Source organism: Mirounga leonina, unplaced genomic scaffold (genome assembly GCF_011800145.1).
Source record: "Mirounga leonina isolate KUSES-001 unplaced genomic scaffold, KU_Mleo_1.0 Mir_447, whole genome shotgun sequence".
NCBI classification, from domain to species: domain Eukaryota; kingdom Metazoa; phylum Chordata; class Mammalia; order Carnivora; family Phocidae; genus Mirounga; species Mirounga leonina.
The window spans coordinates 2,035,407-2,061,153 of record NW_023270757.1 but is presented as its reverse complement, the minus strand read 5'-3'; the positions used below and the strand labels follow the sequence as shown (position 1 = coordinate 2,061,153).

The window sequence follows — 25,747 nt, the reverse complement described above, 5'->3', positions numbered from 1 at the left end:
TGTGGGCTCCCCTGTTTTATGATCCTATGACATGAAATGGAAGGAGATTGGGACAGTGAGGGAGTAGCCCCACTGCCCCTTTGCCAGTGAAAGAATAGCCTTGGCCATGGGGAGGTGGGCAGGGTGCAGGTGGACAGGCAGGCTGGTCTGGGCACCAAAAGCCCAAGAAAATCAGTGTTAGATTCCATCACAGGCATGGAAAGTTCCTGAATCCTTTTGGTTAACATCAATCTGGGTTTGCTGCCACACCCCAGGTCTTGACAAGAAAAAGCCATCAGGACTTCTCATGTCAGTGTCCAAAGATCCAGAGACAGGTACCAGGGGCACCTGTGATGCAGAAGTAGGACGTAAAGCACAGCCCAGCCTAGCGTTACCCTAATGCCTTTTCCAGAATCCAGAGCTTATGTTCTGGAAGGTTTACAGGCTCCAGGGCTCGTGCTGCACCCCCAAAGTGGGGAGGAGCCAAGCACCTGCTAGGCCAGCCGTGTGGAAATTCCAAGCCTGCTCTGCCAAAGAAAACACCCCTGCCTGCCCGCCACCCCCAGTATTTATGCTCAGAAGGGCCTCTGTCTTCCCGCTTCCAGGCTGCTGACCAGATGTGGGCTGGGGGAATGGCAGGGCAGGCCTGAGGAGCCAGAGCGCCATTTAATCTGCGGCTAGAACCTGTGCACACCCCCACCTGGCCTGCTTACTTCCTCTTGGCAACCGCACAACTGAAAAGCACTTTGCGAGGAAACCGATCCTCAGTTCATCTTTATGCCCTGAGTGACCAGATCCCAAAAACGTGCATCACTGTGGAAAGGTATGGGCGTGCCAGTCCCATTGCTTTGGAGTTGTCAGTTTCCCTCCTGCTTTAAGAGGCAGAAGCTTGGAGTGCGGTGGGGAGGACAGTGATTCTAACTATGTAGGTTATTTCCCATATGTTTATGGCATTGAGACTGCAATGAAAGGTGTTCGGAGGGCACGACGTGAAAGCAAACCGTGAGACAGAGTGCTTGCACCCCCAGCGTGGAGCCTGGCCAGGACTGCTCCCCCTCGTGTCGCAACCAGGTTGCAGGGTCTCTGCTCAGTGGAGGGCTGTCCCCGACCCCCCCAGGCCCTCCCTCTGTGAAACTGTTGGTGATACCTAAGAAGGGTTGGAGGGAGGATGGCTGAGGCCAAGGATGCTGGTGGGGGAGCACCATCTGATGCTATGTACACAGGCTTAGAAAAAGCCTGTGGTTCAGAAGCAAACGGCCCACACCAGGGCCCCCATCACCTGGACACACCAGTTGGCCTGGTACTTACTCCACACTGCCCACGTTTGCCCTTCTGTCCAGTCAGGGGGGAAAGTCACCCTCTAGCTATGCTGTCCAGTTAAGAAAATGCCAACAAAATCCCATTTGTGCTTTATCACTTATCACATAGACCTCGTCTATGCGAGGTCAAGGGGCAGCCTACCTGTTTGTGCTGGTCTCCTTCCTGCCCCGCTCACACACACCATAGTAAGCTATAATAAAGCAATAATGAAATTATCAAATGCCGTAGTGAAGAAGATGGGAGGAGGGTCGTCAGTGGACAAGGGGTTTCAGGAAGGGTGAGGGAGACAAGACGTAGATGGGAGAATGAAGACTGACAAGTGCAGAAGGAGAAGCCACTGCTTCAAACAAAACTGTCCCGAGAGAGCTGGAGCTGATAGGGAGCAGGTGTGCAAGGCAGAGCCCAGCCGGGGTTTGGGGTTGGAAACACCAGCTACCGTAGAAAGCAGGGGGACAAATGGTGCTAACAATGGGGACGGCATCTCCACCCTCCAGCCCCAGCCAGGCCCAAGACCTTAGAGCCAAGCCAAGAAAGAGAGGCTCTTCCTTCAAGACACTGACCCTTGTGAACATGCAACAAGTAATAGAATGCAGGGTCCTTTAACCTGTTCTTAGTGCTGTGTTTATACCTTAATTGGGAGGCAAAGTAGAGAGGGGATTCCTGATCCCCAAAAAATGAGAGTGATGTGCTGGGGCCCTGACTCATGCAGGTGGCCCACCGTCCAGCGAACCAGGGGATAGGACCTGCCCTGCCCACATAGGGGCTGCCCTGTGCACGGCACAGGCAGGGAGTGGGATCCCATCCCATATCCGTGGCACCATATGGTTTGGGCACCATACCTCAAACCAGCAAACCATGTCCAACCAGTGCAGGGCTTCCACACCAACAAATCCCACTAGCTGCAGCCCATTGGCCCATCAGCCTCACTGGGAGACTCTGCTTTCCTCCGATAACACAGAGTTTGGGGGCGCCTGGGTGGCTCAGTCGGTTAAGGGTCTGCCTTTGGCTCAGGTCATGATCTCAGGGTCCTGGGATCAAGTTCCCCATTGGGGTCCTTGCTCAGCGGGGAGTCTGCTTCTCCCTCTCCCTCTGCCCCTTCCCCCCTGCTTGTGTGCTCTCTCTCAAATAAATAAAATCTTTAAAAAAAAAAAAAAGAGTTGGCCATCTTTGTTTTCAAAAGTCCTATCGCTGTTTTCTTCCCCGGAACCTCATCCCCAGAGCATACTGAGTTCTCCACTGGAGCAGGTTCCCTGCTTGGCCGTAAGACGTATTCTCTCTTTGCTCTCTAATAATTTTTCTCTCTTAATGTGCATATAGCTTTGAGGTGCTGGGCTGTGGTAGGTGATGAAGCTCCCACTTCATTCTCACAAGTGAGAAATCATACAATCTAAATTATAAATTCGTCCATATTTTCTGGAGAAGACCACGTGTTTGAAGGCCTCCATCGCCAGGGCTTGTCGAACACAATCCTATCACGTGCTACAGCAGTGCACTCACACGTGTGCGGGTGTTTTAATAGAGCTGTTTCCCACAAACTCTTACATGGGAGCGGGATACACAGAACTGATGAACAAGAAGCCCCTGTTTCCCTCCTCCTGGCCCCAGTTACTTCCGAAGATGCCATTTCCAGGGAGCCCAGGGAGCAACCCCAACTCAGAAAAACTAAAAACTATATGGGGGAAAAAAGTGAGTATCTTCCTTTGTAAATTAGGCCAAATAGAACACATGAGCAGTCCTGCTTACCTTCACACTTGTAAACAATGGCCAATAAAATCATGAGTAGATTCAGCGAGGCAGAAGTCAGCAGCCATCTTCATCATCCTCATCATCCTCACCTATATCTAAATTAGAGTTAACCATTAGCCAGGGCTAAGGGATTGACATATATTCTATCATTGACACCAACAATGAAGCCATGGGGCCACTACCGCTATTATTCACATTTTAAAGAATTTGACCAAGGTCTCCTAGCCAATGGGCAACAAGGGCCAGGAAGCAAGCCCAGGTCTGCTGGACTTTCTCCTTACACATATGTTGCTAACCACTGGGTTCCACTAGTCCCTGTAACAGCTACCTGTATCCCCTTTGTGTAGTTTGTGTTTCCTGTATTTTTCACTCTATTAACCACTTTCATAATAATAAGGATATTTTGAGACCAAAAAAGGACAGGTAGTAGGAGAGAGCAGATTCCTTAATTCTGGGAGAAGTTGGCAAGGTAGGGATGCCCTAAGTGGCTCATCCGGCCTGGGGTCACCCTGGAGGTCACCCCTACATGGCACAAAGGAAGGACTCGGAGGAAATCCCTCACCCCAAGAGGGCTAGCACTCTTTAATCAGCCAGGTCCATCCATCCTTCTTCAGCTTCTTTGTACTCATCAGAAACATTAGAAAAGCTTATCGGTCTTGATATACTGAGCACTATCCTATAACTACACTGAGAAGGGGGAGAGAGAAGCAGGAAGTATAAATGAATTAAAATTCCCAATCTACCGAAACAGACCATGTCTAAAATCCATAAGTTAACCAACAATAGTATATGCATAGGACTTAGGAATATAAAGGAAAATATTAGCAGAAACAGATAAAATAATTTTAAATTCTTCTATGGGGAAGCAATAACGGGGGGAGGCCAAGGTGCTGGAGCCTAAGAGATTATTGCATTTTTATAAGCATTTAGCACTAGGTGGCTTTTCAAGTCAACTGCCAATATTTCTCTGATTTGTAAAACTTACGAAATAATAGTAAGAAAACCTACCCTCCTTAGTGGTCTTCTTTAGCTTAACGCACTCCAGGAAGGAGCTCAGACAGAGAAAATGTGGTTTGATGTGCTGGGGGAGCCGTGTGATCTGGGACACAGCAGATAGGAGGTACCTGGCCCCATGGGAAGAGCACTGGATCTTGAATCTGACGCCTGGGTTCCTATCTTGACCTTGGTGCTCTCCATGCTGTATGGCCTTGGGCAAGGTGCATAACTTCCCTGAGCCTCTCTACCCCATAGAGGCAGGTATCCAGACACCAAATAAGCAACAAGAGTATTAAATGATTTTGATCCCAACCCAGTGATATAAACCAACCCCATAGGGAGGCCACAAGGCACGGGGACCTGAGAGGTCTGGGCCAGGTAAGGAACAGCCTTGGAAAGACAGGACCCCAGATAAAAGATACAGGTTTCTCACCCATGAACCAGGCACTGAACCTAAACCCAGCTCTACAGACTTGAGCCGAAATTTCCTCCTTCACACACCGTTCCTAAGTTTATTCAGACCATGGAGTAGATTTTGGGTTCTGTGGACTCAGAAGGGAGGTGAGTGTCCCTGCTGTCGGTCCGCATCGCTCTGAGTGAGGTTCACCCACACCGTGAACCCATCTGACCTGGCATAGGTCCTCTTGGACAAAATCTTTCCTCAATTCTTTCCCATTAAAAAATTTTTTTTTTAAATCATCGAATTACTTAGCCTTAGAATCAAGCCTTTGATCCAAAAGTGAAACCTCCAGCCCTTCCTCCAGGGCAGGGTCCAAATCATCACTATATCAAGCTTTGTCACAAGTCTGGTCACAACTGCTATTTTAGGAAAAGCAGATCTAACCTTCTAAGAACCAGCCCAGCATAGGGCAATTTTTTCAGGCTCCAAGTACTTTGAGAGCCCACAGTTTCTGTTCACAGCCCAGGGGGAGCCTGCCAACTGCCCGGTTGCCAAGGGTCCCTTTGCCTCCCCCTCGCCCTGGAATCAGAGCCAGCACTGGTTTGGGGGTAAGAGAGACCTGGCAAGTCCATGCTCCCCTGGGACTGCCGTAGGATCTCTTTCTCCCCTCTCCCCTTCCTGTGCCTAAAAAAACCCAAGCCCCATTCAGACAGCACTATTCTTACCAGTGTGTCATGGTGTGAAAAGGTAGAAAGATGCCCCGTAAAGCAGCCCTGGGCAGAGCGAACACAAAATTCCAGACTGAGTTCAAAGCACTCCCATGAGTACTGGAGTGCAATGGGGGCTGTAGTCTGAAACCTCCCCAAAGGTCCCAAGGAACACAGCCCGTCCTCTGCATAGACAGCACGTGGGGGTGAACACATAGACCTGCAGATTCATTCCCCCCAAAATAAAGTTTATTCTTCAGCACTTCATACTTGGCAAGGGTAAATTACAATGTCAATTCATACAATGATTAAATTAATAAAATATTTCTGGTTCAGAGAAAAACCCTTGAGACCAGCTTTGATTCCATCAGCACAAGGTAAAGGACCCAAGTGGGGGAGGCAGCAGAGGGAGGGTTAAGGGGAATACTTAGCCAGTGATTAAATGTCATTTTCCTTGAGTCAAGCGATTCTCATTTTATTCAAGTGTCCTGGAAATGATGATGAAGACTATTTTTTTTTTCCATTTTGGGGAATTCTTTTTTGGCCAATGAATAACTCTCAATCATCTGATTTTAAAAGTATTGTGCAATTTCTAAGTAACGATTTTTAAAAATCAGGCTGACACTGCCAACTCCCGCTGGTTGGGGTTTTCCGAATCACCTACAGAAAAACAGCTGCTCTGCAGAGAGCCTGTCTGGGAAACTGGCCTGTATATCCTGTGCCCCAAAGCATCCGTTTCCTCAAAGATGTAGCCAGGGGGCTCAGCGTAGGAAGCCAGGCACCTGCCCATATCCTTGGGAGTATAACTGATGCTGTATGTGGTCTGGCCCTCCACAGGGATATTTCCTTGGGGGCCGGCCCAGGGAGGCTTACAACTTTTGGTATTGATGGGTGGGTGGGGCACATAGTGGGCCCGAGTTGTGGTCAGACAATCCAAGGGCTCGGTGGGAATGTTCAGCTGGGGAACAGGCTTGACTAGTTCTGGGCGCATGCCAGGCCACTGTTTATAGTCGTCCTTGGTGGTAGTGGAGCCTTCAAAGCGGCTGCCACCCTTCTTGACTGAGAGCACCGGTCGGCAGGACTGAGCTGGGGCACCCTTAGGGTATGTGTAATGGGCCTGCACTGTTGTCAGAAGGTCCATCTTTTCTTCAGGAGGGACATAGGTGACAGGAATTTTGGAGAACATCTGGGGCGTTGGCCAAGCTTGGTACTTATCTCGAAACTCAGTGGTGTTAGAGAAAGGCGTGTCTAAACCACAGGGTCTGGCTGCCCGTTTCAAGCTCTTGGCTGGCTCTCCCATCAGGCCCCGGTAGGATTCTTTGTGGGTGGTAAGACTTTCAAAGGGCATTTCACAGGGTCTGAACTTCTCTGCTTCATACACAAAGCGCTTCTCCATAGGGTGGGCCACGTAGCTCATCTTGTAGTTAGTCAGATCCTCCAGGGGTATGTTACAGAGCTTGGGCATGGCCAGAGGCTTACAGCTCATGGTGTTCACTTGGCCCTTTACAGAATAGTCATCCTGGTGTGTAGTTCTACTATCAAACCTGGTTGATGCTGGCCGGTAGTGGTGTTCTGGACGAAGGAGCTCTCGTCTTGGTTGGTTCCAGGGTAAGTAATCAGCTGAAAATAAAACAATAGTGGTAATTACTTTAAATCAAGTCCACTTAACCTACATGTATTCTAAAGGGCCCCAAAACCTTAAACCAGTCTCCAATGAGATCATCCTTCAGACAAAGGAAGAATAGAGTAGATCTCTTCCACTACCTCAACCAAGGGCTTAATATTTCAACTTTATGGTACTTACAAGTTACTATGGCAGAACAGATAAATTTACAGGAGTCTCATCATAACCCACAATGCTACATGCAGGGATTTTAGAGGGTCCACAGCTGTGGGAGGATCTAGGAATTTGATTCCAGCTGAGGAGTGCAACCACTGGTGTACCTTGATCCAAGAACAGTTCTGTTCCTCTATGGGGAAGGGGCCCTCTCTGAATCAGCACAGAGTGGGAAGATGAGCATGGTGAGACAGGCGAGTCACAACCCACTGCTGGTGGGCCACCAGCCAGACCAAGCAGATCTCCCTTCTCATCCATGGGGTGACCATGATTACATCCCTATAACCCACACATTTAATCCACATAAATCAAATATGCTGCCCCAGGGGAATAAAGGCATTGTATTGGTTGGAGAGAGAACAGCAGCTGCCGCATGCATAGAGTTTATCATGTGATAGGCAATATTCTAAATACTTTCTATATTAACTTATTTTATCTTCAGACAGGCCTAATCAGGTGGGTGCTTTCGATATGCCCATTTTATAGATGCAGAAAGAGAGGCACAGAGAACTTACGGAACTTGCCCAAGGTCGCTTGGCTAGAAGTGAAAAAGCATGGCTGCAAATCCAGGTCCAGAATCCATGCACTGGACCTACTCCACTACCTGGTTCTGACAATCAAGGAACACTGACTATGTACCAGCTAACTGTGCTCAGGGATTTCCATACATGACCTTGTTTCATCTTACAATAATCCTTTGTATGGTGTAATTATCTCTATTTTACCAATTTCCAAGATCAGGTCTCAGCCTAAGAAACTTTTCTAAAAGTCATATGGCTAGGGAATTAAGAGTTGGAATTTAAACCATACAGTTGACTCCAAACTCATGCTCTTCCCACAGCCTCTATTACAGCTAGGAGCACAATATATCTAGAGAGAATGAACGTTTAAGGAAAGACTAATGAAATATAATCAGAGAATATTTGCAGAAGAAGAAGAATTTCAGAATGCTTGAAGAATGAAAATAGGCCAACCATATCTAGGGGATATCTGTCTCAAGAGGAACCTTTGCTGTGGGACTGGCATGGCCACAATAATACGAGGCCTGCACCTAAAGGAAATCTCCCCTAAAGATGGCCTCCACGCATCCTGAGGAGCAAGTTTTGTCCTCAAATTGCACTATAGGATGCTTTTAAAGTAACTTCCCCACACAAATCCTAGGGGCAGCTTTGAAACTAAAAATCTAGGTGAGAGGAGCATCTAGGTGACTCAGTTGGTTAAGCAACTGCCTGCAGCTCAGGTCATGATCCTGGAGTCCCGGGATCGAGTCCTACATCAGGCTCTCTGCTCAGCAGGGAGTCTGCTTCTCCCTCTGACCCTCCTGCTTCTCATGCTCTCTCTCTCTCATTCTCTCTCTCTCAAATAAATACATAAATAAAATCTTTAAAAAAAAAAATCTAGGTGAGAAAAATAGGATAGCAAACCATACCATTCAAACACCTTGATAATGCTTCCATTCTTTTCATAATACTGGGCTCACACCCAAGTCCTACATTGCCCCCACTGTGTCCATCAATTACCAGATCTAAAGTAACCAATATGAAATCCTAGTGAACCCTCTGAATCCACAGGGAATTCTCCTGCTTACAGCTTTACAAAGAGTTAAGAACAAAAGCAGCTTCTCAGGAGCCTTGGTTATATACAGCCAATACCAGGGGAGTCCACAGGCACACTTTTTAAAAACACTTTTACTGAAATATAATCTGTATAACACAAAATGCACCATCTTACATCTTTTAATTATGCAATAACTTTTACAGAGCTGGGCAACCATCACCAAAATCCAGTTATAGAACATTTCTGCCCCAAAAATATTGATCAAGCCCATCTGCAATTTATCTTTACTCCCATTACCAGACAACCATTCTATCTGCTCTTGTCTCTATAGATGTGCCTTTTCTGGACATTTTATATAAATAGAATTACACAACATATAGTGTTCTGCATTTGGCTTTTTTTCATGGAACATAATTGAGATTCATCCCTGTTGTAGCATGTATCTGTTCACTCCTTTTATTGCTGAATAGTATTACATTATATGGATATACCAAATTTTGTTTACCCATTCATCGACTGATGAATATTTGGGTTGTTTCTACTTGTTGGCTATTAGGAAAATTTCTGCTATGAACATTCGTGGTCAAGTCTTTGTGTGGATATATATTTCATTTCTCTTAGGTAGATACCAAGAGCAGAATGGCTAGGTTATATGGCAAATATATGTTTAACTTTTTAAGATAATACAAACTTTCCAAAGTAGATGTACCATTTTACATTCTCACCAGCAATTTGTGAAAGTTCTAATTCCTCCATACCTTCACCAACACTTTCTTTTAAATTATAGACACTATAGTAGGTGTTTAGTGGTATCCCATTGCAGTTTACATTTCCCCAATAGCTCGTGATGGCAATAAAAAGAAACATAGAGTTAAACAAAACAAGCAGACACAGGAATATGTCCCAAATGAAAGAACTAGACAAAGCCACACACACAAAAAAAGAGCTAAACAAAACAGAGATAAGCAATATGCTAGATAGAGAATTAAAAGTAGAAGTCATAAAGATACTCAATGGACCCAAGAGAAGAGTTTTCAGTGAGAACTTCAACAAAGAGACAGGAAATATAAAAAAGAACCAGTCACAACAGAATACATAACTGAAATTAAAAATACACCACAAGGGAATCAACAGCAGATTAGAGGATGCAGAAGAATGGGTCAATAATCTGGAAGACAGGATAATGAAAGCAACCAAGGCAAAGAGAAAAGAGAATATTTAAAAATGAGGATAGGTTAAGGGATATCTGCAACATCATCAAGCATAATAACACTCACACTATAGAGGCCCCAGAAGAAAGAGACGTAAGGGGGCAGAAAACCTATTTGAAGAAATAATAGCTGAAAGTTTTCCTAATCTATGGAATGAAACAGACAGCCAAGATCCAGGAGGCACAGAGAGCCCCTAACAAGATGAACCAAGGAGATCCACACCTAGACATATAATAATTAAAGTCACAAAGGTTAAGGATAAAGAGAGAATCTTAAGAGCAGGAGGAGAAAACAGTTACATACAAGGGAAACCCCATAAGGTTGTGAGCTGATATTTCAGCAGAAACTTTGCAGGCCAGACTGGCATGATATATTCAAGGTGCTGAAAGGAAAAAACCTACAACCAAGAACACTCTACCCAGCAAGGCTATCATTCAGAATTGGAGGAGAGAAAGAATTTCCCAAACAAACAAAAGTTAAGAATTCATCACCACTAAACTAGACTTACAAGAAATGTTAAAGTGACTTCTTTAAGTGGAAAGAAAGTCCCACAACTAGAAGAAAATTGTGAAAGGAAAAAATTTCACAAGTAAAAGGAAACATATAGTAAAGGTAGTAGATTAATCACTTATGATGCCAGTATGGAGGTTAAAACACAAAAATAGTAAGACCAGTTATATCTACAAAAATTAGTCAAGGGATACACAAAAAGATGTAAAATATGACATCAGGTACACAAACTGTAGATGGGGAGGAAAAATTAGTGCTTTTAGAATGTATTTAACCTTAAGCAATCACCAACTTAAAATAGACCTATAGACTGCCATACACATAGGAGGTTGTATATGAACCCAATGGTAACCATAAACCAAAAACTTATAATACACAAAAAATAAAGAGAAAGGAAACCAAGCATAGTATTAAAGAAAAAAAGCCATCAAACCACAAGGGAAGAGAACAAACCACAAGAAAAGAAGGAACAGAGATAAACTAAAAAAACAACCAGAAAATAATTAACAAAATGGCACTAAGTAGAGTCCAGGACCACCACATGGATTCACAGGTGAATTCCACCAAACAGTTAAAGAGTTAGTACCTATTCTCCTCAAATTACTCCAAAAAAATAGAGGAAGGAAAGCTTCCAAATACATTCTATGAGGCATTACCCTGATACCAAAACCAAAGACACTATGAAAAAAGAGAACTATGTGAATTGTTCAAGACTGTTGAATCACAGATCTGTACCTCTGAAACAAATAATACAATATATGTTAAAAAAAAAAAAAAAAAAAAGAAGAAGAAGAAGATAGCCGGAGGGGAAGAATGAAGGGGGGGAAATCGGAGGGGGAGATGAACCATGAGAGATGATGGACTCTGAAAAACAAACTGAGGGTTCTAGAGGGGAGGGGGGTGGGAGGATGGATTTGCCTGGTGATGGGTATTAAAGAGGGCATGGTCTGCATGGAGCACTGGGTGTTATACACAAACAATGAATCATGGAACACTACATCAAAAACTAATGATGTAATGTATGGTAATTAAATAACAATAAAAATATTTTTAAATAAAATAATGAGGTTAAAAAAGAGAGAGAGAGAGAGAACTACAGGCCAATATCCCTGATGAACATAGGTACAAATATCCTCAACAAAATATTAGCAAACCACATTCAAAAATACATAAAAGGAGACTGATGAATCACAGACATGTACCCCTGAAACAAATAATACATTATGTTAATAAAAAAATTAAAAATAAAATAAAAAATCATAAAGTGGTATTTTCTTTTTTTTTTTTTTAAAGATTTTATTTACTTATTTGACAGAGAGAGACATAGTGAGAGCAGAAACACAAGCAGGGGGAGTAGGAGAGGGAGAAGCAGGCTTCCCGCGGAGCAGGGAGCCTGATGTGGGACTCGATCCCAGGACCTTGGGATCATGACCTGAGCCGAAGGCAGACGCTTAACGACTGAGCTGCCCAGGCGCCCCATAAAGTGGTGTTCTCAAAATTGGGGAAAAAAAATACATAAAAGGATCATTCACCATGATCAACTGGGATTTATTCCAAGGATGCAAGGATGATTCAATATGCATAAATCAGTCAACATATGCACATCAACAAAAAGATTAAAAACCATATAATCATCTCAATAGATGTATAAAAAAAAGCATTTGACAAAATTCAATATCTATTCATGATTAAAAAACAACAAAGTGGGTTTAGAGGGAACACTCTTCAACATCATAAAAGCTATATATGAAAAACCCACAGTTAACATCATCCTCAATGATGAAAAACTGAGCGCTTTACCTCTAAGTTCAGGAACAAGATAAGGATATCCATTCTTTCCACTTTTATTGAACATAGTACTGCAAGCCCTAATCCCAGCAATCAGACATCCAAATCAAATTAGTAAGGAAGAAGTTGTCACTATTTCCAGGTGACATAATACTATACAGAGAAAACCCTAAAGATTCCACAAAAAGACTACTAGAATAAATGAGTACAGTTATAGGATACAAAATTAACGCACAGAAATCAGTTGTGTTTCTGTACAGTAGTAAGAAAGTAGCAAAAAGGGGCATCTGACTCAGTAAGTTAAGCATCTGCCTTTGGCTCAGGTCATGATCCCAGGGTCCTGGGATCGAGCCCCGCATCAGGCTCTCTGCTCAGCAGGGAGTCTGCTTCTCTCTCTCCCTCTGCCCCTCCCCACCACTCATTCTCTCTCTCTCTCAAATAAATAAAAACTTTTTTTAAAAAAAGTAGCAAAAAGAAAAATTAAAACAATTTTATTTACAAGTGTGCCAAAAAGAATAAAATACCTAGAAAAACTTAACTAAGAAGACAAAAGACCTGTACTCTGAAAACTATAAAACACTGATGAAAGAAATTAATGACACAAGGGGAAAGATATTCCATGGACTGGAAGAATATTGTTAAGATGTCTATATTACCCAAAGCAATCTACAGATTCAGTGTAATCCCTATCAAAATACCAATAGCATTTTTCACAGAACTAGAACAAATAATCCTACAATTTGTAGGCAACCACAATACAAACCCAAACAGCCAAAGCAATCTTGAGAAGGAACAGAGGTATCATAATCCCAGATTTTAAGATATACTACAAAGCTATAGTAATCAAAACAGTATGGTACTGGCACAAAAATAGACTCACAGATCAATGGACAGAATTCAGAGCCTAGAAATAGACATATACATATATGATCAATCAATCTATGACAAAGGAACCAAGAATATGCAATGGGAAAAAGACACTCTCTTCAATAAATGGTGCTGGAAAAACTGGATAGCTACATGCAAAACAATGAAACTAGACCACTTTCTTAAACCATATACAAAAATAAATCAAAATAGTTTAAAAACCAAAATGTGACATCTCAAACCATAAAACTTCTAAAATATAGGCAGTAACTTCTTGGACAAATTTAGGATGATTTTTCTGGATCTGTCTCCTCAAGCAAGGGAAACAAAATCAAAAAAACTATTGGGACTACATCAAACTAAAAAGCTTTTGTACAGCAAAGGAAACCATCAGTAAGAGGAAAAGGTGACATACTGAATGGGAGAAGATATTTGCAAATCATATATGATAAGGGACTATTATCCAAAATATATAAAGAACTCCTACAACTCAATAGCAAAAAAACACAACTCAATTTTAAAGTGGGGAGAGGACCTTAACAGACATTTTTCCAAACAAGATATATAGATGGCCAGCAGACACATGAAAAGTTGCTCAACATCACTAATCATTAGGGAAATGCAAATTAAAACCATAATAAGATATTACCTCAGACCAGTCAGAATGGCTAGTATCAAAAATACAAGAAAAACCAAATGTTGGTGAGGATATAGAGAAAAGGGAGCCCTCATACACTGTTGGTGGGAACTTAACCAAGTTAAATAAATTGATGCCGCCGCTCTGGAGGACAGTATGGAAGTTCCTCAAAATTTTTTAAATAGAAATATCATATGATCCAATAATTCCACTACTGGGTATTTACCCAAAGAAAATAAAAACACTGGGGCACCTGGGTGGCTCAGTCAGTTAAGCATCTGCCTTCAGCTTGGGTTGTGATCCCAGGGTCCTAGGATCGAGCCCTACATCGGGCCCTCTGCTCAGTGGGGAGCCTACTTCTCCCTCTCCCTCCCTGCTCCCCCTGCTTGTGTTCTGTCAAATGAATAAATAAAATCTTTTAAAAAAAAGAAAAGAAAAACACTAATTTGAAAAGATATATGAATCTCTATGTTTATTGCAGCATTACTTACAATAGCCAAGATATGGAAGCAACCCAAGTGTCCACTTATAGATGAATGAATAAAGAAGATGTGTTATATGTATACAATGGAATATTACCCGTAAAAAGAATGAAATCTTACCATGCATAACAACATGGATTGACCTAGAGGATATTACACTAAGTGAAATAAGTCAGACAGAGAAAGACCAATACCATATGATTTTGCATGTATGTGGAATCTAAAAAACAAAACGAACAACAACAACAAAAATCAGACTCTTAAATACAAAGAACTGGTGATTGCCAAAAGGGTAATGGAGGCTGGGAAAAATGGGTGAGGGAGACTAAGAAATACAAACTTGCATTTATAAGTCACAGGGATGAAAATTATAGCGTAGGGAATAGAGTCCATAATGTGTAATATACTTACCATGATGAGCATTTTATAATGTATATAATTGTTGAATCACTATGTTATACACCTGAAACCAATTTATTATATGTTAACTATATATTTCAAATGACATTTTTAAAATTTTAAAAGTAATAAACAATGTTGAATATCTCTGCATGTGCTTATTAGCCATTCATATGTCCTTCTTTGGTAAAATGTCTTCTCAAGTCATTTGCCCATTTTTTTAATTGTCATCTTACTATTGAGTTATGAGTTATTTGCATATTCTGGATACAAGTCCTATACCAGATAAGTGTTTGTAAGTATTTTTTCCTATTTATTACTTATAGTCTCATTTTCTTAATGGTGTCCTTTGAAGCACAAAGAAGTTTTATATTTTTTTAAGATGAAATTTTTTCCTATGTCTTAGTCTAAAAGGTTTATAGTTTTAGCTCTTACATCTAGGTCTCTGATCCTGTCTGATTTTTGAGTATGATGTGAGGTAAAGATCTAAGTTCATCTTTTTGTATGTGGATCTTCAATTTTTCCAGCATCATTTGACAAAATGACAAAATTTTAGCTATTCTGGTTTATTTCAATTTAATATATAAAATTTGGGATCAGCTTTCCAATTTCTGGGGGTAAAAAACAGTCTGTTGGGACTTTGATAGAAACAGCATTGAATCTTTAGATCAGTTTGGGAGCAACTCTATCTTAATAGTATTGGTTTGTTTTGGGGTTTTTTTCATGGTCTTTTTATTTTTTTTATTTTTTTATTATGTTAATAGTATTGTATCTTCTAACCCATGTACATGGATTGTCTCACCATCTATTTAGATATTTCTCTCGGCACTGTTTTCAAAGTTCAGTGTACAAGTCTTACACTTCTTTTTCAAAAATTATCCCAAATATTTATTAATTTTGAAGCTATTAAAGAGAACTTTTTCTTAATTTCATTTTCAGATTGTCAATGTTAATATATAGAAATATACATTATATATACTTGGCTGAATTTATGTATTCATTCTAGTAGTTCTCTGTGAATTCCTCAGGATTATCTGCATACAGGATTATGTTGTCTGAGAATAAAGACAGTTTTGTGTCTTCCTAATTTAGATGCATTCTTTTTTAATTCTTCTTGCACTATGTACTGGCTATAACCTGTGGTACAATGTTCAATGGAAGGGGAAGGAGCAGACATCTAGACTCGTTCCCAATCTTAGAGAGGAAAGCACTCAGTCTTTCTGCATTAAGTATGATATTAGCTATAGGGTTTTCTATGGATACCCTTTAGCAGGCTGAGGAAGTTTCCTTCTAATAGTAGCTTGTTGAGAGCTTTTATGGTTATCAGATATTGTCAAATGCTTTCTCTGTGTCTACTAATCATGTGGCTTTGTCTTTTACTTTATAAATGTGGTATATTAATTTATGTTCTGATGTTAAAACAACCTTGCATTCCTGATAAAATCCTTGCAGTTTTATAATTATTGGTTGTTTTTTAAAATAGAAAAAAGTAGACATTTACCTACATAATTACCTTTACCAGTGCTTTTTATTTCCTTATGTGGATTTGTGTTACCATTTAGTATTAATCCAGCCCAAAGGACTTCCTTTTTATTTCCTGTAAGGCAATAAATAAATCAGCTAGTCTATCTTGGCATGTCTTTATTTTCTCTTAATTTTTGAAACATAATCTTTTACAGTTATAGAATCCTTGGTTGACAAATTGTTCCCTTCTGTACTTTGACTAGGCCATCTTGCTGCCTTTAGTCCTCCACTGTTTCTGATGAAAACTTAGTTGTTATTGTCATTTCCCTGTATGTGATAAGTATTTTTTTCTCTTTTGCTTCTTTCCAAATCTTTGGCCTTGGCTTCCAACAGTTTAACTATTATGTGACTAAGTATGGATCTCTGTTTATTCCGTTTGGACTATGCTTCTTGGATATATAGATTAATATTTCTTCTGCCTTTTTCTTCTTCTGGGGTTCCCATCATGAGTATGTTGTATAGTTGATGATACCCCACAACTCTGAGTTTCTTTCTTAATTTTTTCCTGTTCTTCAGATTGGGTAATATTTATTGATTTATCCCCATTTTCACTGATTCTTTCTTCTGCCAGTTCAAATCTAGTGTTAAGTCCCTATAATTATTTTGTTATTCTCCTTTCAATTACAGTGTTTTCATTTAATTTTTATGGCTTCCTTTTATTGGCATTCTCTGATAGGAAACTGTTGTAATATTTTTATTTCTTTAAACATGGTTTCCTGGAGTGCCTGGGTGGCTCAGTCGGTTAAGCATCCAACTCTTTTTTTTTTTTAAGATTTTATTTATTTATTTGAGCAAGAGAGACAGAGAGAGCATGAGCAGGGGGAGGAGCAGAGGAAGATGGAGAAGCAGACACCCCACTGAGCAGGGAGCCCAACACAAGGCTGGATCCCAGGACTCCAGGATCATGACCTGAGCCGAAGGCAGATGCTTGCTTAACTGACTGAGCCACCCAGGCACGCCTAAGCATCTAACTCTTGATTTCAGCTCAGGTCATGATCTCAGAGTCATGAGATCAAGCCCACATTAGGCTCTGTGCTGTGTGTGGAGCCTGCTTAAGATTCTCTCTCCCTAGGGCACCTGGGTGGCTCAGTTGGTTAGGCGACTGCCTTCGGCTCAGGTCATGATCCTGGAGTCCCGGGATCGAGTCCTGCGTGGGGCTCCCTGCTCGGCGGGGAGTCTGCTTCTCCCTCTGATCCTCCCCCATCTCATGCTCTCTCTCTCTGTCTCATTCTCTCTCTCAAATAAATAAATAAAATCTTTAAAAAAAAAAAAAAAAAGAAGAAAAAAAAAAAGATTCTCTCTCCCTCTCTTCTGTCCCCCAACCCCTCCCCTCACTCTCGCACATTCATGCACATGGTCTCTCTCTAAAAAAATTAATAAATAAGAAATAAAAATAAGCATTGTTTTCTGTTGTTCTTTGAACATATTTATAATAAGTACTTTGAAAGAGTCTGCTAGGTCTAATCTGGGCCTCTTCAGAGGTAGTTTTTATTTACTGCTTTGTTTCCCTATTCATGGATTACATTTCCCTGTTCCTTTTTATACCTTATAATTTTTTGCTAAGAACTCACCATTTCAGATAATATGCTAGTTCCCACCCCCACTGCAAGCTGTTTTTGCTGTTCAGTGACTTGCCTGCAGTAATTCTATGGAGTCTTTTCTCCCCAGCAGTGTGTGACGATTGATGTTTTGCTTAGTTTCTTCTTTTAATTGTTTTTAAGCCAAGACTCCTGAAAGTCACCCTGTGATAGCATTGTTTAGTAATTAGGCAATGATTATCAAAAGTTATGCTTAAACACCTTAAGCCAGTAAGGCTTTCATCCCTTTGCTAATGAATGTGTGTGTGGGTTAGGGAACAAAGTGAAAGATCAGACCATTTACAACTCTGCCTTGGCGTTTAGTTTCTTCCAGGATTTCTCATGTCTCCTCTGTACCTGGACCAGGCATCATCTTCAACCAGGATGATGAGTAGATCATCAGCCCTGTCTCTTGTCTCTCTTGAGCCTGTATACTACCTTGCCCATATGCAGTCTTCTAGGCCATAAGGAATATGTATGAGCTTATCAAGGCCTTTCCTATTCTCTGGATCTCCTTGTTAGATTTCTGGCTGGTCTGCTGCCTACCCCAACTAATTCTGCAGTTGTCTTCACTGAGTTTTTTGCTACTGAGATCACTATTGTTTTTATTGAAACCTCTGGGTATGTACGCTACTCCAAATCAAGTTAGCCCAGACTAGCAGCAGAGCTGCTGGTTTTCACAGCCCAGCCTACCCAGGCAGAACCACCACACAGATCAAACTTGGGAGGAGGGGTGATGGAATGAGTCCCAGGATAAAACGCCACAAACTCTGACTTTTTATAATGATGGTTTAGCAATTTTTCTTGAATAAATGCTTCTCAGTTTGTTGTGTGCCTTTAGTTGATTTCCAGAGCCCTAAAATGGTTGGTTTTTATTGTTTTGTCCATTTTTGTTGCTTTTTAGGAAGAGGATTTACTGAGCTCCTCACTCCACCCCTCCAGAAGTCCTGACATCCCCACCCCCAGGCACACTTTTAAGTTTATTTTAGGCCAATAATACTACCAACTATTTATTTTAAATTGGCCTCATTTTAATTGAAAATCTAATCTTTCTCTGAGAGCCATTAATGGCTCTATCAGCATCTTGAAAGCATTAGGGGGCCTTAGAGGGAACCATCTAGCTGAATATAAACCACATGTTTCCCTTTCAGACTTCAGCCCTCACTAAAATGGGGGCATCTACCTGTAGATGCCTACACACTGCCTCAAGGTGCCTGGGGGTGGGTGGGACAGGACTTTTCTGGCCCTCTTCTGTGATGGATGAAGTGTTAAGAAAACAGGTTCCTAGGCTGAAAGTTGCCTCATGTGATTTCTGATACCCAACAATACAGTCAAAACCACATTATTATCCAACCTCCTAACTTCCTTCACCCAACATGTATTATAAAAAAGCCTGCATAGGACCCTAAATACCTCAGAATTCCACATGACAAATTATGTACATGCCTGAAAAGCCATCAGTAAAGCCCTTCAGGGCCAGGGCGTCATGTGGGTAATTGGCAAGAATCTCTTTAGAAGGGATTCCATTCAATAATATGTCTTTAAAAAAAACTTAGCTAAACCTAAAGCTGAGCATCAAGTAATTACACTTTCAATCTTTCCAATTGCACAGTGTTTTGAAAATGTCAAAATTACAACCAAATGCTGCTGGAGCATATTTAATGGTGGTTTTCTGGACCCCACTAAAGGTGCTGACCATAATAGAAGAAAAAAGTTTGCATAGTTTTCCTGTAGAACTACAGTAAGTGGAACATAGAGACATAATATAGATGGCACTGGTTGAAATACACACATTTAATGACCTTGGACTTCAGTTTTTCTTCTCCTTTTGGAGGAGAATCAATGTATGTCCATAAAACCATGAAGGTTGCTATGGAAAAGACTTCCTAAGGAAGCAAATGTCCACAAGAGACAGACAAGTCATGGAAAGGTGATACACCAAGTGATAAGGCAAGGGTGTAGTCCTCTCACACAATGCGTGAGGTTTTGCAGGACTGACCCAAGGGGAAAGTAAATGTCCTGGGTCTTCCCTGAGCTTCACTCCTGCTTTTAGCCAGGACCCACAGAATAATAGGCTGGGTGGGGGTTTGCATAAATCTAATGCCAAACTGTGTCACCTGGAGCCTTGTAAACAATGGTCCAGACTATTCATTTATTTCCTCACTAAACATACCTTTGTTGTGCCATCCTCTGTGCTAAATGATAGGAATACATATGTTGGGCTATCAAGGCCCACTTTTGGAAGCCACTGTCTCATAGGGAAGTAATGCAACGAATAAACCATTTCTCACTCCCAGACCTCTCTCTGCACCTAGGGCAAAGTGGGAAGGGGGAACTGAGCTGAGCAGGCAATTGTACTGAAGAGCCTCTACCTCCACCAAGACTCATAAATCAAGGGGACCCATAAGGAGCATGTGAAGGAAAGGAGTTTGTAGCTGGACATACCCTACCAGAGTCCCTGCTCCTTCTCCCATCAGCGATAAGGGCTCACTCTAGTTTTGTGCCTCCTTCCTACCTTTTTAGGGTCTGTGGCACCCCTTTTCTTGCCTTCTGTAAACACTAGATGGAAAGGGAGATAAAGGAGTCCTATAGAGGCCAGAATGCACCTGGTTGTAATGACTCCTTTGTAAAGCATCTACTACAGTGCCTGCCTTATGGCTGGCAAAGAAAAAGACAGATCCCTGCCATCTTAGAGATTACAGCCTGGCCAAGGAGACAAATGTTAAGCAAAAAAAAAATTACACACTGAACTACAAAACAGAGGATTACAAGGCACTCTTAGGGCATCTAATAGGATGTATATAGTCTGGTATGGAGGAAGGTCTAGAAAGGCTTCAAAGGGTGTGATATTTCTGCTGAGCATTGAAGGAGGAGTGCTAGACAAAGGAAGGGTGGAGGGCTTTATAAAGAGGAAGTAGCATGTGCAACATGCCCTGAGACAGAAAAGAAATGCAGGAAAGGAACTGAAAGAAGGTCTTGTGGCCAGAGCAGAGGGGCACTGGGAGGAGGCACCAGAATCTGCAAGGTACCTGAGGAGATGGTAAAGATTTGGGATTTTATTCTAAGAACCACAGTATTTGAGGAGTTTAAACAGAGAAGGGGTCAGATCATATTGCCATTTTTAAAAGATCTCCCTGGTTCCTTTCTGTGGAAAATGGATAAAAGCAGACAAGATTGGAGACATGCTCAGGTATACACTCAGGTGTATACATGGAGAAGGCAGGATTTGGGTTTTGCTGGCAGGTAGCAACAAAAGGACAGAAGAGAGAGAGAGTAAAAGATGGGCTGCAATGATATAGCAGAGAATAAGCTACATGGGCCACAGACACAGGAGGGATTGATGTGGAGATCCACTGGGTTGAGGCCCCAGTGGACAAGGGATCCCAATGAGGCCAAAAACTGTCTTGGTGGGAATAGTAAGAGAGCAAGCTGGGAGCACTGGATATTGGGGTGCATAAAGGAGGAGCCATTTCAGGGTATGACAATGTCCAAAATGCAGCCTGGCAGAAGGTGACTATGGAAGAGAAAGATACTAAAGATGAGGTGGCAAAATGACAAGGGTCCGGGGTCTTGGAAGAAGCAGAGAAGCTCGGCCATGTGTGCTGTCTTTGGAATGATAGATTTAGAGTCCCTAGAAGGGCTTCAGGAGGATTCCTACATCCCCGCAAGCCTCCCTACCTCCACTTGCCTAAATGTCTGGCTTGACTAAATAAAAGCAACTATTAGCACAGTCATTTAGGGATCCACAAACATGTGACATGAACAGTTGAACATATATTCCTAGGGCAACCATGTGCCCACGTGCATCAGAAGCAGAAGAGTTAAGGACTAGAAACTGGCCTCCCTCCCCATGGTCTTAGCCTGTGGCTTGTGCCCCACAGAGTGACTGCCACACTGCTTTCACTGTCCCTACCACTCCATATCCCAACTCTCCTACAGGACTATTAAGTCACGGCAGATCATTATGCTTCCTAATACCATGCCTGGGATGTAACAGATGCTCAATAAAGAATGAACCAGGGCACTTGGGTGGCTCAGTTGGTTAAGCATCTCACTCTTGGTTTCGGCTCGGGTCGTGATCTCATGGGTTATGAGATGGAGCCCTATGTCAGATTCCCCACACAGCATGGAGTCTCTTGAGATTCTCTCCCTCTGCCCCTCCCCAAGCCCCTCTCTCAAATAAATACATAAATAAATCTTTTTTAAAAAGAATGAATCAATCCCTTTTATCTGAAGTACAAAACTAGTAAAACTAATTTATGGTGTTAAAAGTCAGCATAATGGTTTATCCTAAATGGGATCAGTGTCCTATTTCTTGATCAGGGCACTATTTATAGGAATGTGTTCACTCAAAGTTCATTGGCCTGTATAATTAAGATTTGTACATTTTTCTGTATGTACATTAGGTTTCCATAATTTTTTAAATGGATGAATGAATCAATGACTCAATCAGCAATGGAACCTAACTTAAACTTGACTTAAACTTGAAACGCTTCCCCAATGTAAAATTCTAACAGCAAGTTAAGGCAGGTTGGTACATCTTTTCTATAAAAGACCAGATATTAAATGTCTTGGGCCTTACAGGCCATAGAGTCTCCATCACAACCACTCGGATTCACTGCTCTAGCACAGAAGTAGCCACGGATAATGTGTAAACAAATGAGTGTGGCCATGCTCCAACAAAATGTACTTATGAATGCCAAACTTTGAACATCACATAATTTTCACATTTCCTAAAATAATAGTCTGATTTTTTTTTAATCATTCAAAAATTTAAAACCATTCTCAGCTCTCCAGCTCTACAAAAACAGGCTGCAGACCAGATTTGGCCCACAGGATGTAGTACGCCTGACCCCTGCACTCTGAGGGTGTACCTGCAAAACCCATTTCTTGGCCTGCATACAGGCTCAGCCTATCATTCCCCAACCTGCCCCTCAAGCACTCTCCCACCTTTGTAAGTAGGCAGACACTCCATCTTGTCACCACATGGGTATTTACTGTCCCGAGGCTTGATGGGGTCCATTCGACAGACAGGGTAGGGGTTATAATCTTGTTTATACGTTGTGAGCAGATCCATGTTCTCTTCACTTCGGACGAACTGGTCGGGCTGGTAGAACTTCACTGGTAACACTTTGTGAGGCCCAAAATCTCTCCTGAAAGGAAAATAAGCATACACCATTGACCCAGGAGAAGACTCATAAGGGTTTCCATTTAACCCAATTCTATGAAGTCATCTTCTACTCTATCCCCCTAACTGCTCTTCCTCCTCTGTTGCCCACTTTCCCAAAAGGCACCACCATTCCCCTCTCTCTCACCCAAGTCAGACCCCCAGATGCCCACCTGGATCCACCCCATCACGGCTCCAGATAATCACTCACCAAGGGCAGCCCCCCCCCCCCATCTCATTGGTTTGTCTTTCCCCCTTGGTTCAGACCCTGACCATTTCTCACTTGGCTCATGTGACAATTTACCACCTGGACGTGCTGCTGCATTTCCCACTGCTTCTACATCAATCCCCATAGTGTGACCAGAGTAAACTCTCTGAAATGAGATCACAAAATGGGATCATTTCACTCCCCACCTGAAAACTCTTCCAGATGAAACCAGACTCTCTAGCATGGCATATAAGCTTTCCTGGATCTGCCTCTGCCTTCCTCCCCAGCCTCATCTCCCACCTCCACTCCTGGCCCACGCTCCACTCCAACCACACTGAACCACTCAGAAGGCCTCTCTTCTGTCCCTGCCCTCTCCACCTTCTTTCCCTCCGGTCACTTGACTGGCGAGCTAACTTTTATTTTTCAGGTACCACCCACGACCTTCTCTTCTGTGCTTTAAGTAGCTTCTCCTGCAGATACTGATCTCCTTCCTCTACTTGACCCTATAGAAAACCTAGAGGGCAGGGCGCCTGGATGGCTCAGTTGGTTGAGCGACTGCCTTCGGCTCAGGTCATGATCCTGGAGTCCTGGGATCGAGTCCCACATCGGGCTTCCTGCTTGGTGGGGAGTCTGCTTCTCCCTCTGACCCTCCTCCCTCTCCTGCTATCTCTCATTCCCTCTCTCAAATAAATAAATAAAATCTTAAAAAAAAAAAAAAGAAAGAAAGAAAGAAAACCTAGAGGGCAGAAAAGCACAATAAATGGAGACACAGAGTCTTTCATTTCTCAACTCTCTGGCATCAGGGCTTCCATTATTTCAGGGAGTATGAAAACAATAGGTCAGAAAAAGCATGACGGTCTTCAACTAGATAGGAAGCACTCCCTTCCCAGAACATCCTACAGCTCCAGAGATGCCAGGATGCTAACTGCACCATCACCAGGAATGATCCTGGCAAAACCAGGGCTCAGCTTGGGCTCGCAATGTCTGCCAGGGCAGTCTTGACTCCCCACTGCTCAATGCAAACTCTTTTAAGCAAACATTTCCCCCCAAGGGTTTCTGATTTACACAACAGCCTGTTTTTGCTTGGAACCCATTTATCCAACTGGACAAGTGGAAGCGAGATTTTCCCTGACGGTGCTTGCCAAAACAACCTCGCCAAGGGAAGGGGGAAGTTTCCGGACAGGAAAACATCAGGCCCAAACACCAATAAAACCTACTTCCTGGCCAAAATCTGGAGCAGCATTACTGAGCCATGCTTGAATAACAAAGGTAACATGCTCCACTGTAACCTGTCTTGCATGAATTATACACATGATTGTGAATAAACCCAAGCTGGGACCTGAAAGCGCTTGGTGGGATGGGAGGAGGGAGGTAGGAAGCAGGAGAATTGGTCTCTCTAGGGCTCTAAGGGGGAAATGGGAGATGCTTCAGTTGAACTCCCAGTACCTCCCTCTGCGTACATTTAAAAATATCTCTCAGCAGCAGTTATAGGGTCTTCAGCCTGGGCTCCCTTCCCAAGGGCCCCATGTTGGCAAATAGCAAGAGGAAGCAGAGTGACCTGGTGCATCTGGAAGCTGACTCCGTATAAATTGGGGCTTATGGAGGGAACAGGCTAAACAAGAAGCCAAGGGTCAGTTCCATATTTCTACTCTCTTTAGTGTACAAGTACCTCATGCTGGTGTCTGTTTAATACTCAGCCAACTGCAGCAGGGAACGAGAAGTGGTGGCCCTAGGCTGCAGAGCTGCAAAATGGCCTTCAGCAGACAGTGTGCTTCCAAAGGGGAGGTGAGCTCTCCTCACTCCAAAAAGGGGTGGTGACAGCCTGAGGCCACACATCCCCACATAAACCCATGTTCGTTGATGGCAACCCAAGGGGTCAGCCCTCTTCATTTGCAAGAAGGAGTAGCAAGAGATATGTAGGGCAAGCAAAGAAGAACAGAGCTGGAAAAAAGAAAAAAAAAAGAACAGAGCTGAATGTCCAAGCTGCCCCATGGAGCACTCCCAACCCCGAAGCAGCCAGGAGTGATTTCCAGTCACAGGCCCGCCATGTTTTGGGACCCTTCACACAGAGACATCCTCTTCTGCCATTATTTTAGTTAGGGAACCAACTCCTCCCTCAGAGAGGCTGTCAGAACCTTCCTTCAAGGGCCACCAAGCTCAATGACAATGAAAACATGCTTAATGCCTTTATTTCCTGCTGTTTCCACAGGAAAAGAACAGATAAATGCCAACCAAACTCACCAGCTCATGAGCTATCCTGAAGTTGGTTACTCAAAGACAAAAACTGATACAGCAAAATCCTTGCTCACCATATTTAGGGAATGAAAATGTTAACTGAATCTCCTTCTCTGGTACAAAATTCAAGTTTCCTTGTGAAAGTACACCTAGGGTTGTATTTACTGATCAGCTATAACTAAGCAAAGGATCTTTGCAGGAGTTGGGGGTGGGGGAGTGATCTACTTCTGAAGAGCGGCAAAGTTTTAAGTTTAAAGTATAATTCACTTATACCCCGCCCAAAAGTATTTACTGTGGCTGAAGAGTGAATTTGATCAAGACTGGGGGTTATATGCAACTGATGAATAATTGAACATTACATCTGAAACTAATAATTTACTATATGGTGTCTAATTGAATTTAAATTAAAAAAAGAGTGAATTTGATCAGAATATATGTGTTTCCTCATTATGTTTTTATGTTGAGGACATTCACTGAAATCTACCATTAACCACAACATAACTACACGTCCCTAGTCTCACATAATCTAACAGCTTTTAAGGTCATGTAAGAGAAAAGTATTTTCTTCTTCCCAGAAATTGCTCAAATTTAGTAGTTGTT

General features: G+C 42.4%; 1 protein-coding gene across 1 annotated transcript; it reads right to left on the bottom strand.

Annotated features, from left to right (window-relative positions):
• Positions 1 to 5,388: 5,388 nt before the first annotated feature.
• On the bottom strand, positions 5,389 to 22,855 carry SAXO1 (stabilizer of axonemal microtubules 1). The gene is made up of 2 exons (XM_034987899.1): positions 22,488 to 22,855; positions 5,389 to 6,768 (listed from the first exon to the last, which is right to left on the bottom strand). The coding sequence occupies exons 1-2, from the start codon at positions 22,714 to 22,716 to the stop codon at positions 5,762 to 5,764; spliced, it is 1,236 nt and encodes a 411-aa protein (XP_034843790.1). The 5' UTR covers positions 22,717 to 22,855; the 3' UTR covers positions 5,389 to 5,761.
• Between the last annotated feature and the right edge of the window lie 2,892 nt (positions 22,856 to 25,747).

Bases quoted from the DNA above. Each gene is read 5' to 3' on its own strand.
- SAXO1 (XM_034987899.1), bottom strand. From the start codon at position 22,716: ATGGTGTATGCTTATTTTCCTTTCAGGAGAGATTTTGGGCCTCACAAA. The intron at 6,769-22,487 runs GTGGGAGAGTGC...TTTTATTTTCAG, and splicing joins GTGTCTGCCTACTTACAAAG to CTGATTACTTACCCTGGAAC.